Source organism: Bos grunniens, chromosome X, assembly GCF_055505025.1.
Source record: "Bos grunniens cultivar Pamir isolate PY7600 chromosome X, Bosgru_T2T1.0, whole genome shotgun sequence".
NCBI lineage: Eukaryota > Metazoa > Chordata > Mammalia > Artiodactyla > Bovidae > Bos > Bos grunniens.
Window position 1 is genome coordinate 125,196,819 of NC_141194.1, and position 14,705 is coordinate 125,211,523.

Consider the following 14,705-nt stretch of genomic DNA (forward strand, 5'->3'; position numbering starts at 1 on the left):
ATGGAGCCGACAAGCACGCAGGCTGCATCCGCCTGGCGCCCGGCCCCCCGCTCCACCGCGCACTGTCCCCCACGCCGCCGGGACCTGAGAAGATGCCAGAGCTCCGCCGAGGGCCCCCTGCTCTCCAGAACCCACATCCCCAGCCACCGCCATCGCCCTGTGACTGACGCGCACCGACCTCCCAGCACAACCAGTTTCTTTGATTTAGGTCAGGGCCATGGCATCAAAGTGGCCACCAGGAGGCAAACTTGGGCTGTTTGTGGGGTGTGCACTTACCGGGCCTCGAGGAGCTGCTAAGCTTCGATTTTTTCTATAAAGAACCACCACCCACGAGGGACAAGTCCTCTCTCCACCCGGATGCCTGCCCCGGAGGTTGGCGCTGGGAAACAGGGTGAGAGGCAAGCGTTTCCCGTGGCACACTGGGGGCTTCCTAGCTTTAGAGACTGGGTGGCTCACTCTTGACACAGTCCTTTTCCCTGAGGATGGCAAAAGTCTTCTCAAATGTACATTTCAAGGCTCCCCGGGAGATGGGAAAATTGGAGGCGGGGGGGAGAGGGCCCAGGGCACGTGGACCGCGGCCGCGAGATGAGGAATGAAGTGATTAGCTCGGCTCCTGATCGCAAAAGAACTGCCCACCAGCACCTCTGAGCTAGCCTTCCGCTACGGGGTGTTCTCATCCCAGCTTCTCGCTCTCTGGCCTCCCCCCTCCCCGCCTCCCCCACCCAAGCCCACCGTGCTCCTCTCCCCCGCCTCCCCCCAGCACCCCCCGCTCCGCGCAGTGCCTGCCCGTGGCCGTGGGTCTCAGGCTCGTGATCTCCGGCAGCAGCGTAAGTCAGCAGTAGTCGTAAGTGTTCTGTGTTGCAAAGGCTAACCTGGCCTGGGGGAGAATCCAAACTACTTGGGGGCCTTTGGGACCACAATGGCAGGGGGAGAAGGGCATTCTTTAGGGCCTTTGTGGATGAAACCGACGACGTAGGAAAATGAGAGATGGTTACCATGCGCAAAACCTAGCCTGGCAGACTTAGCAAGGACTCTTTAGCCTACCAGTGATTGGGTTCTTGCATCCAGCACACTTCTTGGCCACAAAGTTCTTGTAGCAATCCACGCAGTAATACTGGTCCTCCACAGCGGTGAAACGCTGCCCAGCCAGCTTCTTAGAGCAGGTAACACACACAAAGCACTCGGCATGCCAGGGCTGATCCTGGTAAGTGATTCCTCCAGATGTGATGGCCTAGACCAGGGAGTGTAGCACCGGATTCAGATTCAACAACCATTTTGTTGAATGCCTACTACGTGCCAGGCACTGTGCTGGGCGCTCTGGTCTATAGTATCTCATTAAATCACCACAACGGCCATGGGAGGCAGGTGCTATTATTATCCGCCAGTTACAGATGAAGACACTGAGGCTCAGAGAAGATGAGCCCCTGTGCAAGGTTACTACATAGCAACTGGGTGCAGGAGGCTGGCCTCCAGAGCCAGCGTGCCCTTGGACAGCCTGCCTTGGCCTGGGCGCTGCTTTCTACTACCAGTCTCCTCATCTGTAAAACGAGAATGACAATTCCTACATCACAGGGCTGTCGTGAGGATGGAATGGGAGAGTGTGTGCCAGTGCTCTGCAAACTGTCAAACACTTAGAACTCCCCGGACACGCACCTTGTTGCATTTCACGCAGTGCTTGGCAAACTTGGCCTCATGGCAAGTCACGCAGTAGAAGTCCTCCCCTTTAGGGAAGAAGCTTCCTGTCCCGATGACTTGCTTGCAGTTGCTGCAGGTGAAGCAGTCTTTGTGCCAGACAGTGCCCTTGTATTCCACGTTCTGATCTCCTGCGGGGGGGGGGAAGCGAAGGGGTAGCCCCACTGGCAGTGCCCTGCAGGGGGCTGCATCCACTCGGGGTGCGGCCTGGGCCCTCCAGAGTGGATGGAATGCAGGCCCTGCAGTGCTTGGCCCCATGCGGGGAGTTCTCCACCATGTCCTGCATGTGGTCACGCCCACCCAGACTCTCAGGAAGGGAACCCCGGCCGTAGTGATTTAGGGTCAGATGCCTGAATCCCCACTCCCCCACCCCCATGGCCTTTGTGGATACAGAGATGCAATGTGACCCGTAATTACACCTTAAGGAAGAAGCATGCTTCGATCACTTACTATCCCAAATGAGAAAGCGCTACATACTTTTCACTTCCTTCTCTTGCCACAGACAGTTCTCTCCAGTGTTCTTTTAGCTGCCAGGTGTGTGCGTGTGTGCAAGCATATATGTGTACACATATATTCAGGTATATATATGCGTGCATATATACGCTGAACTCCAGCATCAGCTCCCCGCGGCTCCAGCCCCATCCCCGCAAGCAACCCCTTGCCACGTCTGCCCTCAGGGCCTCCTCCCTGGCTGCCCCGGGGCTGAGTGTGGCTGGTACCTGCTACAATGGGCTTGAGGCAGCCCTTGCACTTGGGGTTGTCCTCCCGAGTGGTGCACTTGTTGCACAGGATCTTGTTGTCCTTGGCCACGAAGGTCTCACTGGCCAAGGGCTGGAGGCACTTAGAGCAGCGGAAGCAGGTGTCGTGCCAGTAGCGGTTCTTGTAGTGCACCTCCTGGGAACCGAGCAGTAGCCGGGCATGGTAAGCAAGACCTCCCACAAGACCACACAGTCCCCCCGCCCCCCTGCCCAGAGCCCAAGCAGAAGGGCCAGGGCCCCATCCACACCCCCCGGCCCCGCCCGCCCGCCCCCCACAGCCGCCACTACCTTGGAGTCGGCGCCGATGGGCTTGCGGCACTGCACACACGTGTTGGCACAGAACTTGTCGAAGCACTTGAGGCAGCAGTGGTGGCCGTCCTTCTGCACGTACTTCTTCCCCTGCAGGTTGTCTCTGCAGTAGTGGCAGTCGAACTTCTCAGCCATGGTGCCTACTTTATAGCTGGAAGGACCTGTAGGTGGTGAACAAGAGGGACAAAGAGCCAAGGGTTAGGCTGGAGAGTGTGCCTGAGGGGCTCCAGGGAGGCCACCCTGGGACCCAGGCAACAGGCACCTCACCAAGACACCCGTGACAAAAGCATCCTGCCATGAGTCCCTGGCACCCTGAAGGGGGGGTACAGTTGGTGAGCGAGGGCAGGGCTGGGATGGGCAGGCTGGAGAGGGGAGGCCGGTCTACACCAAAGGACATGCTGCTCTGGGTCGAGTCTGCAGGTGGCAGCTCGTGGGCTCCCCCTTCACAGGAAGGAGGTGCCCAGATCCTCACCAGAGACCCAACCAGGAGCCCCGTCACCCTCCCCAACTTTCTCAGCACAGAGAGTATCATCTGGAGGCCCCGCTCTCCTAGCTGCAAAGCTCAGTTCATCTGAACAAAAACTTACTACTGACTCTAGACCACGCTAGGCATGGAAGCAATAATTAGTCATTTAGTTTAAATGTCTGCATTTATTTTAAACATGCCAGAGCACTTTTTAATCCCTACAAAGATCCTAAAGATTTATTACAAGATACTTTACTAACTTTTGAAGCCCAAGCATTCAGGCAAAAGAGGACTTATTAAAATGGCATCTCCATAGGTACCAGCCAGTTTTGCAACTGAAAACTATCTGTCATAGTGACATTTGGTTTTGAGATGAGCCAAAATCAAATTCCCCTTTGTTAGAGCATGTGAAGATCAATATGGTTAATAAACTATACGATTTAGGACATTTGCTTTTTTTTTAAAAAAAAATTGCAACTGTAAAGTATAATCTGGGCAAAAAAGACTTTTAAAAGATTTTAAGTTGATTATTCCAAGAACCCCTTCCACTTTGTTCCTATGAACAACTCCCCTTGCCCCCTCCCCACCCCAAAGTCACAGCCCATAAAAAGCACTCTGAATCCTGCTACTTAAAAGATAACAAATGTGAGTTTCTATTAGCTCCCAACTTTTGTAAGCATATGCTAATTTCTTCCTCTCTCCCTGAAAAAGAAATTTACACTGGTAAATAGACAATGATTATTTAATTTGCCCAGGAAACACCAAAACAGACACTATTTTCTCCAGCTACCCACAAACATGGTTCCTGGGTGAGCCAACATCCCAGGACTAATTTAGAGAGAAAGGAGGGAAGAGGAACGAGCACTTGCCTGGTACTCACCGTAGCTCTTCCGCTAACTGAACAGCCCCGGACTCCCACTTTGGGTCCCATTCCCAGTTTTTTTTTTTTTTTATACAAACACATGTCCACGTTGTTTGGATCCTGTTGCCGCAGGCAACCAAACAGCAGAGTGAGCTAAGGAAACCACACCCTGTGTCTGAGCAGCGCCAGGGAAGGCGGTGAACTCTCACTCAGAACCAGCAGCCTCCAGACAAGGGCGGGTGCTCGTCTCCCCCGCCCACCCACCCCGACCCCATCAGTTACAGCTCCCACAGACAGACCCTCCTCTCCAGACACCTGACGACTGAAGACAAGGAGTGACATTCTTCTATGAAGACAGGGGCTTAGGACAGTTGTGTCACAGTTCAGAGATTTGAGACCCGAGAAAAGTTTTTACTGGTACTTTCCCCCCAAAAGAAAACTGGGGTGCCCCCCTACATAACTGGGTTAGAAAGGAAAAGCAGAGCCATGATGAAACCAGGTCTATCTCCTTGAACCACACACTGCGTACTTAAGGGAGCTTTTAACTCTCTTCAGCCCCTGTGTACACGGGACACAGTGCCTGTCACAGGGACAGAATGTTGACAATCGCTCTCCTTAATTCATTCTTGTTGGCCTTTCACATGCCACATAAAATCCTTGTCTTATTAGCTTTTCCATATTGAAATTGTACACTCAACAAAGATTTACTTTCTTGTTAAGAGCTTCATGGAGAAACCAAATAAATCTCCAGTAACAGTAAGCGCCAGGAAATTAAATTATCAGTGGCTCCTAAATGCCATTTGGCAGGTAATCAGAATTTGTAAGATTAGACAGCGCTGGCTTCCTGTGTGGCTAGTAACCATGGCGGATTTAGTCCTTCACAGACTATCTTCTTGGACCATATTTGAAGATCCCTCCTTCTCTCTTACCAAAGTCTATAGAAGTCTGAACCCAACTCATTTTAATATATATCACTCTCTTCTGATATCATCCAAAATAGAAATGGATTCTGATATTTGTATCCCAGAGTACCATACACAGACCCACCTAAAGGCTGGGTCTATCTCGTGGCATTTCTGAGTCCTAGCTTTATGGTAAAAATACAGAAATTTTTACATTTACATTTACATGTAAATTTACATTTACAGAAATTACAAAAATGTCATACCCAAAAAGACTACCAGAAAACACAGTGAATTCTATGTAGAGGTTTATGAGAGAAGGAAAACCACTGTGGTCCACAGTACCATAAGATCTTACCTGCCAAGCCCTTCCCAGCTTAAAACCACATACTTTCAAATAACTATTTTACCAATGCCAAGTTCTTCACTGGTTAATTTTCACAGTTCTGGAACATGACTTGCTCAGAGTTTCTAGGCACCCAGTGAACTAATCCATAATCCAGGGCTCAGCAATGAACACGGCAGAACAAGAGTATGTTGAAAACAGACTCTGCCAGTGAGACTGTTCACACCTACAGTACATGGTTGTCAACCAAGCAGAAGGAAAATTCAGTGACTCAACCCCTGGTTAATGGTACCACTAAGTTTCTAAAGTCTGACCACTTGGTGTTTTTGAATCCCCACTATAGGCATTTCTTCTTCTTCTTGTAGGATGAAAAGTCCAGGGTTATTTCATATGTCCCGCCACAGTATACTTAGAGAGTGTGTATCCAGATGGAGTGACAGATTTCAAAGGGCATACTCTTTTAGAACAATTTCCACAGCTGACTTGAGCCTTTTTCATGTATGTGGAAACACTTATTTGTCAAGATAAAATAGGCACTTCTAGGAATGCAAGCTTTATTGCCTAATAAGTAAACAGGCTGGAAATACTCGAAGCATGTTAACAATGTCGATGTCAAATTCATGAACTTTAGTACTTTTCTGCAATAAATCCAAATAAGTGGAACTTGGGCAACCTGAATGAGATTACCTCGTGTTTTTCTAACTTTATGATTATTTGGTCAAAAACTATTTCAAACCTTCATGCAGAATACTTAGGTAGAAGTTGGGGTAATACATTCCTGCTGCAGAAATAGTTACCACAACAGAACTCTGCATAAAATATGGATAATGTGCACAAGAGCAAAATATTGTTACTACTTGTCATCAAACAGATCAACAACTCTAAGAAAATGGCTTATAAATGACAATGCAGAGACAGACAGAAGTTCCTAAAAGACAGCAAACACTCTGATCTGTGGGCTCCACCAAAATGATCCACCGTGAAGATCTGACTTTATGAGAGAAAATCTCTACACTTTCCTTTTTTCCCCTTTGCTAGAAATAAGACTAGAGGGAAAAAATGGTGAAGATGGCATTTTTATCTCCTTTTTAATCTTACTGAATGAGATCCACTTAGGTGTTTAGCTCTTAGGGAACAATTTTCTACGTCCTTAGCAATTTCTAAGTTTGTGAAATACAAAACCTTTTAACCTTTCAAAATTTCCACATCTCTCTGCCTTGGCCTGTTGCTGTTATCAGGAAAGTGCAGGTCATCAATCAAAAGATGAGACACTGGATACATAACATTAGAACGATCCTTTCCTTCAAGGTTGCCTGTCCCTGTCCAGAACATGTGTGCCCCAGGGGAGATCTCTGACTAATCTTACTTCACAGTGTGGCCCTCACCCCTGCGTGCTAGTGAGGTTCCTCTATCACAGGAACGACTGCAAGTACACTAGCAGCCCTGGAGACCCGATCCAGGGCCCAGGCGACGTGGGTCCCACAGTTCGTGCCTATGGATTGAGTGGAGGTGAGTTATCGCTGTTCAGCTTTTAAAACCTCTTTTATTAAAAACATTTAATAACAAATATTTCTGTTTTAGAAAATCAAGGGACTGCTCATGGGACTCTAAGGTGCTGATGTCTAGGTGACAGTCCTTTATAGACTTAGCCACTTGGAATGCAGCTGGAAATGTGACTGGGTGATCAAATTTTAGTATTTATTCCAAGATGGTAGCCTAACTTTCTCGCTATGCCTGCTTCAAAAGACAAATCATTTTTCACTTAATAAACAAGCTTCCTCTTTCAGAAAATTCCTGAGCTATATCCAACACGCTAAAAGGGCCCTATATAAACCTCAGTATCTCAATAAAAAGTTTGGGCTTTCAATTTAATCATGTACACATACAAGAAATACAACATTACACAACATTTGTTTATTATAAACCTCTCATTAAAGATACAATTTGTATTTAATAATCTTGTTTCTGTTTTATACATATTCTCTCAGGGATTTCTTGCTAATCTGCATTCTCCCCCTCCTGCCCAAGTGGCCCACAATAAGAATATCTAAGGAAAAAGTGAATATTATGACTAGGTAGCATTTTTCTAACTATGTGCTTTCCACGAGTGGCATAATATACAGTATAAACAATGAACAGCAACTCAAATGGGGAAAAAATGCAGGTTATTTCTGGTCTGTTAATTGCTAAGTCCAGGACAAGACATTAGTCACTCCATGTACAAATGCTGGCTTCTAAAGAAAGGGTATACTGCTTTCCTGAGAACATTCAACAGAGCGAAGCCTCAGCTGATGAAAGGGAGGCTTATGCAGCAGCCACACCCGCACACCTGGAGGTGCCCCCCACGCGGGGCGGGCTTCTGAGGCACCACTGAGAAGTGGGCTTTCAGAGAATTTCACAGACAATTCGAAAGTCATTTTTGCCCTACAAACAGACCACGTTCAGGAGGCTTGCCTGCAATTTCTCTTTCGGCTCATTGGTCACAGGTAACCTAGCTTAGATGACACCTGGGATCAGGAGGGGGCTGTGTAGAGACGATCCAGTGAAGCATTCCGTGCCCCTGAGCCTTCCCTGGGCAGATCCTCTCCCAGAACTGCTCTGTTCTGACACAGAGCTTTTCTGAACGTCGCACACAATACATGCAGCACGTTCTGCCTTTCACACCGGAGAGAAAGGCCCGCTGACCTGGCAGCCAACAGAACGTGTGTTTTCCGTTTCTCTAGTTGTAGCAAAGTAGCAGGCGGCCGTTTGGTAGTCACTGAAAGTACAAAACGTTCAGTCTCACCCTTGAACAAGGTTTCTCACTACCACTTTCCTGTGATTTCCGGAAGCCAGTTCACTGGGTCTTCTCCCCTTGCCCACTGTTCCCTTTATATTCCGGCCTAGAAAGGGAGCTACATGATTTCACTGCCCTCCCATCTGCCCCATCTGCAACTTTAAAGGCCAAAGGGTAAGGAATGAAACCTGCAGAACTTTGCAAACGGTAAGTATTCAATACAAAAGCATCAGTTTTTGTCCTTGAAAGGTCCTCTCAGTATGTGGATGGTCCCTAAAAATGGATTAAGATCCATTCAGTCATCAGAGCCTCTACTCTGTCCACACAAAGTCCTTTTCAGGGCACTATGGGGCTTCTTTCTGTGAGCACTTCTTTCTCAACTGCTTTCACGGACCTATGAACCTAATGCAACAGAAGATGCATTCTGATTAAAATAAACTATTAAAATAGTTCCTGATTGAAAAAAACAACTAGACGGTGTCAGCAGTTTGTCCAGTCAGAGTTAGAGCCTTCAGATTTACATAAAAGTAATGTCAGGATTTGGTGCCATTTAAACACCCAAGGTTGGGTGTGTTATAAACGTGTCACCTTTGAAATATATTTCCCCATTCTGTCATTTAATTAGTAAATAAAACAGGGAGTTACTCTACCAGTTAACACACGTTCAAGGTCCACTGGAACAACTGCTACAGCTGACTAGTTTGTCTACACCCAAAGAAAGTGTATGCTGGCCGCTTACCACAATCTCAGGCGTGTGGTGCCGTGTTTGTAAAGGGGCTCCTGGGGGTGGGGAGAAAAACAGACTGCCCTTGAACACTTGGGAACAAGGAAGACATTGCATGCTGATTCCCTAAAGCAGTGCATTCCATTATAGTGTATTTGTTTTAAATACCAAAAGAGAAGTTTAAAAGTATTTCCATTGTTTCAATATTGACAGTCAATTACAAGTTTTCAAAAATGTTTTTTCCAAAAGACTGCCACTGATCATTACTTAACCCCTTAATCTGAAAGCTGGGAGATGGCACAAAGTGCCTGGTTGCTAAGAAAGGGAACTGTTACTTAGGCAGAAGGCAACAGAACCACAGCGACGTTCCTGGCTTTGCAGGAGAGACAGGCAGCAGGCTAACTCCAGAAAACTGGGCTTTCTGGGGAAACTGGCCCCCCTTCAGGTCTTTGGCTCTATCTCGGGAGTCCTGTCCATGGCCAAAGGGCTTTCTCAATGTCAGGTAAACTCTCATTGTAATGATAATGATGCTCCAGAGGTTCTGAAGCTTTGACCCCTTTTCTGATGAGAACAGTTAATAATCTATGTGTATACCTGTGGCGGATTCTTGTTGATATATGGCAAAACCAATACAATATTGTAAAGTTAAAAAAAATAATCTACGTGTCATATCAAAAGTATCATAGCTGTTTCTTCGGGAAGACTCAAAACACAGCTCAGAAAAGGAGAAGGTATGGTTAAGTCAGTATGGACTTTCTTAGTTATAAATCTTCCTCCTTCCAGCTCTGTATCTGATTGACCTTTTCCAAATACTTTAAATTTGATTTATAGCACTGTCAAGATGAAGATTTGTGTCTTATAAATAACAACAAAAAAATCCTGATAACAAAGAAAACCTCCTTCCTCACACAGTCTCCTCCAGCTTCATAAGATGTCCTGGAAACTGTATGATATAGTAGTATATTTATGTATATACTACTATATATACTAGTATATATACTAAAATATACTACTCAAACTGATGATTTTACTTGAGTAAGAATAATCTTTTGTCTTGAAAACAGCAGTTGAAGAAGGCAAGGACAGAACAGAGATGAGTTAGACTTACTTACTATTTAGACAAGACTAAAATAATTTCATCGAAAAGTATCTTTTAGACCAATGATGGATTCAGTGCCTGAATAAAACTGTGCTTGCTAGAAGATAAAGAATATGAAGCTTTTACCTGAGTGTCTATGGGAAGCCATGGCTCAGACACCAAGTTCAGGAGCAGCACCTACGCCAGTCTTCCCTCGAGCCCAGCTGATAAGGCTGCGGCTCAGTTGTGAACATACATTTAAGGGGAAGTGGCTAACACAAAAATAACCAAGAGCAGATGGCCCACCCCTCCCCAGAGATCACAACCTTAATCCCACTAGAAAATTCTTAACCATTTTAGGTGATCCAAGGGAGAAGAATAGGACCCAGTAAAAATACCAAACACTACATATAAATACCTGTGGGGCTACTCAGCATCCAAATTAGCTCCAGAGCCAGAGAGGCCACATAGAAAGTGATCCCTGTACCGGAATAAAATTTAGACTCAGCCCTGGCATACCTTAACGCTGAGCCACCCTCATTAATCCACTTTATATGCCTAAAGAGCTTGCACTTGGTCTTCTGGAGAGTTTGTGTGCTGTTAATGATAAAAGTAACTATAAGAGATAAACTTCTATTACCAGTATAATTAAAAGGGATTAGACATGAAGAATATACAGATCAAGGGCATTATCTCTGTCCTCCTTGGTCTGCACTAGAGATCAGCAGAATACTGAAGAGGGCAATTCTAGCCACATATCTCCTTAGTGTCAGCGTGGGGCAGGAGGGAGCAGCATACACGCATATATACCTACTATGTACGCCAAGGAAGAGACACTGTCCTATAAACAAAATCTCTTGCTTTTCACTGCCAGGGACAGTAAAAGTAGAAACAGGGACAAAAACATGGCGGCCTAATACTCTCTAATGGCTTCACGGGCCAGACGCTGGCTGGAGGCTGGTCACTGGGATGGAGCTCCAGGAGGAGCTGAGGTCCTGAGGATGGCCTGTGAGTCTGTCCCCCACCTCTGTCCTGACCCTTCTCTGGCTTCATCCCTGCCCCTCCTCAGCCTCATGCCCTCCAGACACACCCCACCTCAGATCCCCACAGCCATTCCCTCAGCACAGAGCCTCTCATGGCTGCTCCTCTGCCTCCTTCAAGGCACTTTTGCAGTGTCATCTTCTTTGGCCACCCTGTTTAAAAGAGCAACCATGCTCCCCACCCCACTCTCCCTACTCTCTTCCCCGATTTGCTCCCCATGAAAGCTGTGTGTTGAAAAAGTGTATTTAAAGACGAGAAGCATTAATGAAGGCACATATGAAACGGAGGCATAGTCCCACCTGGATTCCTAAAAAGTGGCCTTAGCCATTGAAGTGTAAGAAAAGGAGACAACCTTCACTCTGGGTCATGCCGCGTCTCATCTAGTGCTTGTCACTGGTTTCACCCTATTCACGCATCCCCTCCGCACCCCCTCCTTCCTCCCCGCAGGCCGAGGGCCGAGGGCCGAGGTCCGAGGTCATGCTTTACTTGGTTTCCTGTTCCCAGATCCCACAGGTAAGCAATACACGCTTCATGATGAATGAACCAATGGGTTTCGTGGTTCTTATGCTCTTCAAATGTTTAAAGAGAAGTTTTTCTAAAAGTCAGCAAAAACTATCAATAATTCCTGGTTGGCTGTCAAATGACATGATGGTACAGGCAGATTTATTACACATTAGTGTCAAAAAAAAAAAAAGCCCGGGGAAAGAGAGGAAGTGACATTGCCCTCCCGCCATGCCTCCACAGCCTCCTTATCTCAGCTGATTGCATTCTGGCAGGGAGACCGGCCAGGCTGAACTATGCCGCACCCCTAATACAAACTCAAACTTTTCACTCAGAGGAAATGCTCTTATTTTATCAGATGATTAACCTTTACAAACTCTCAATTTTCGATTTTAGTGAGGTGTATTTTTAGGTAGAGCTAAGGTATTTTTAAACGTCTGTCTGGCCTGCTCTGAACAATAAGCTCGGCAGTGGGCCCCCAGGACCTTGGGCAAGAAGAGTAATTCCCTTATCCGCCTGATCCTCGTCAAAGGTGGCAACACAATACAGACAGACCAAGAGCCATACAAAATAAGCAAATACACCTAAAGCTCTTTTGCCTGAAACACAAGAAAAAACACAGAAGCAAGAGAACTGCTTTCTGACCGTTCATTAATTAGTCAACTCCAACAAGCCAGAGTGAGCTGGGGACTCGGGCAATGACAACAACATTTATGTTGCAGTTTACACCAAGGAGGTGAACTCTGCCTTCTTAAAAAATTCACGAGGTATGACCACCCTCTGCTTTGACATCTGTCCCCACTGCCCATGTCCTCAAGTCACAAAGCTACAACTTTCACAAAACCAAAACAGAGAAGGCCTTCTGCTGGGTGAAAATCAATTTCTCAGTAAGAAGAGCAGGTGGTTCGGTGGTTCAGAAACCTTGGCAGTTACTCAGTGTCTGAGCCACCTTTGTTACATATTAACAGCATGATGTGTGCCAACATCCTTAACAATCACTGTCCTGTTTACAAAGCACCTTCATGTACTGTTGGTGGAGCTGGTTGCTGTTTGATGAACAAATCTCTTTAGTGTCTAAAGGCCATGTTTCAGGCCTTTCAGCCTCGCCTGCTCCAGCAAACATCAGGATGATTTTTGGTGAGTGCTGGGCATCACAATGTCTAAGTCTCCTCTCACAGGAGAACCCGAGAACCATTTCAGAGGTTAGCTACACACTCCTGTCATCCAACCACTCTGCATTTACATTTAACCTACCTTTGGCTGCAGCTATAGATAACACCACCCCATCCATTCATTGATTTTATAACACTTCCTGAACACGTGTCTCACTGTGCAGTGCAAAATATTTTGCTGGTCACAAAGAATGAGAGACAGCCCTTCCTTTGCAGTGTACCAAGATCAACATACAGATGACTAGCAGGCCAGGCGTGGCACGCTGAGTACGACAAGACAGATGGAAAAGTGGTATCAAGATTTATCACAGTCAGAGATCACATCGGGTTTGGGGGACTGGACAAGGCTAGATGGCTGTGGTGATATGTGCCCTGGTCCCTGAAGAATGGGGGAGACTGCAGCGCACAGAGAAGGGGAGGGAGCATTCCAAGAAAGGGGACAGTGTGAGCAAAAGTATGAGAAGACTGAGGCCCGCTCCAGAGGCAGGATGCAGCCCAGAGTGGGCGGGAGCGTATAGCCAAGGGAGCCATAGTACACAGCGCCTCTCTTCCTTACTCACTCACTCCAGAAGCAGGGAGGGGCTCTGACAGGGAACGGTGGTTCTCCCCTGAGATGGCAGGAGGACAACCTTCATGAAAGCACCCTGGGCAGTGGGCATGGAGAGGAGAGCTGAAAGGGCCACTGTGGCCCAGGACTGAAAGGACAGCTTAGGTGCACTGCATGGGAGAGGCCGCCGCCCTTCTGAGGTCATTCGTGATTCTGGGTGATCAGGGAATCAATGGGGCACTTGGGAGGCAGAGCCAGTGTAGGCAAGAGTGGAGCTTTATAACAAGGTTCTTCTGAGATGTCAACAACTAAGCCCCTTTAATGGCTTCCCACATGTCAAGCTGAGAGAGAAATAGGGATGAGGGTAAGGTCGGGTGGAATCATGTTCATGGGGATTCTCACCCTGCAATCGAAACTCAGAATCTCTACCTCACAAACAACTCTGGGAGGATCAAACTTCCAAAGTTCAAAGGGGTGCAACCTAAGAGTCAAACATGGCGAATGCAGTGACCCAGTTGGCCACACCTTGGGAGTTCCTCACTCACAGCTTGGCTTGTGGTGACCCTTCTCCCTTTACCGTAGTTTTCTTTTACTGAAGAAATCGGAAAACTTACTCAGGTTTAGCTACTTGGCCGTGAGTCCAGCCAGAGACAACAGGCTGATAACAACCTGAAATGGAGTATTTGTGAACCTATCACTACTTTCCCCTTAATTTTTCTCCTCCATTCTTCTTCTCCCCATGCCTGCTGCTAATACATTAATACACTGCAAGTTTTAACTTTGTCAGGCTCCCCAGTCCTTCCGCCAACAATTTTCCCGAGCGACTCCAACCGTGAGATTAAGGCACCCAGTCATGCTCTGAGACATGGTGTGATTCAATGCTACACTCTCCAGAGTATTTCTTGTCCTAAGTGCTCTTGCCAGAAAAAGGCCAGGACAACTTCTGCCATCTCATGTTCCTGTCAATCTTTAGGGTGAGAAGAGTACTTTTTCTTACTGACAAGCCAAATTTTGCAAAGTCACTGCTTCAGTGTCACAACCGGTCAAAGAATAAAACAAGGGGACCCCCAGAACCTTACAAGGGGCAATTATATCAGGTAAGATCCAAATGAAAGCGAACCTGGAATTTTTCCTCCCCAAAGGGGAAGCTTTCGCTCAAGAAAGGGTGGCTATCAAAGGGGAAGATCTGTTACAAATGAGATAAAATACATGGAACCAAAGACCCTGGCACCAGCAGAGCACCCTGAAAATGTTCATTCACTCCTGTGAAGGCCTGTTCATTTCACAATTCACCAGGGCTCAGAAAATTTCCGTGTAAGACTCACAGATCAAGCATTTCAACACGTGCCATGGCCTCTGCCATTTGATTTTTGAAAATGTCACTCCATGATTAGTAACAGTTTTAAATGTCTCCTGTCCCCAAAGTCTGCCCCTTCCCATACTGCTCCTACACTCTCACCAAGATGTAGGAACTATCCTAACCACATCCCAGAGATGTTTCTGTGGCATTCTAACCAGAAATCACCATCAG

At 46.9% G+C, this 14,705-nt stretch overlaps 1 protein-coding gene across 16 annotated transcripts in view; it reads right to left on the reverse strand.

Annotated features, from left to right (window-relative positions):
* FHL1 (four and a half LIM domains 1) overlaps positions 1–14,705 on the reverse strand; it is a 64,949-nt gene that overhangs the window by 1,611 nt on the left and 48,633 nt on the right. For 4 of the 16 annotated variants that reach the window (XM_086389139.1, XM_086389141.1, XM_086389143.1 and 1 more), the window contains exons 3-7: positions 2,739–2,920; positions 2,412–2,586; positions 1,654–1,823; positions 1,045–1,231; positions 277–476 (exon numbers count right to left, since the gene is read on the reverse strand). In XM_086389139.1, the coding sequence (XP_086245265.1) occupies positions 277–476; positions 1,045–1,231; positions 1,654–1,823; positions 2,412–2,586; positions 2,739–2,894 (888 nt within the window). In that variant the 5' untranslated portion in view covers positions 2,895–2,920. Of the gene's footprint in view, positions 1–276; positions 477–1,044; positions 1,232–1,653; positions 1,824–2,411; positions 2,587–2,738; positions 2,921–3,026; positions 3,165–4,094; positions 4,152–10,060; positions 10,149–14,705 lie in introns of those variants that run through there. The other 12 variants (XM_086389147.1, XM_086389149.1, XM_086389150.1 and 9 more) reach the window with 9 other exon arrangements.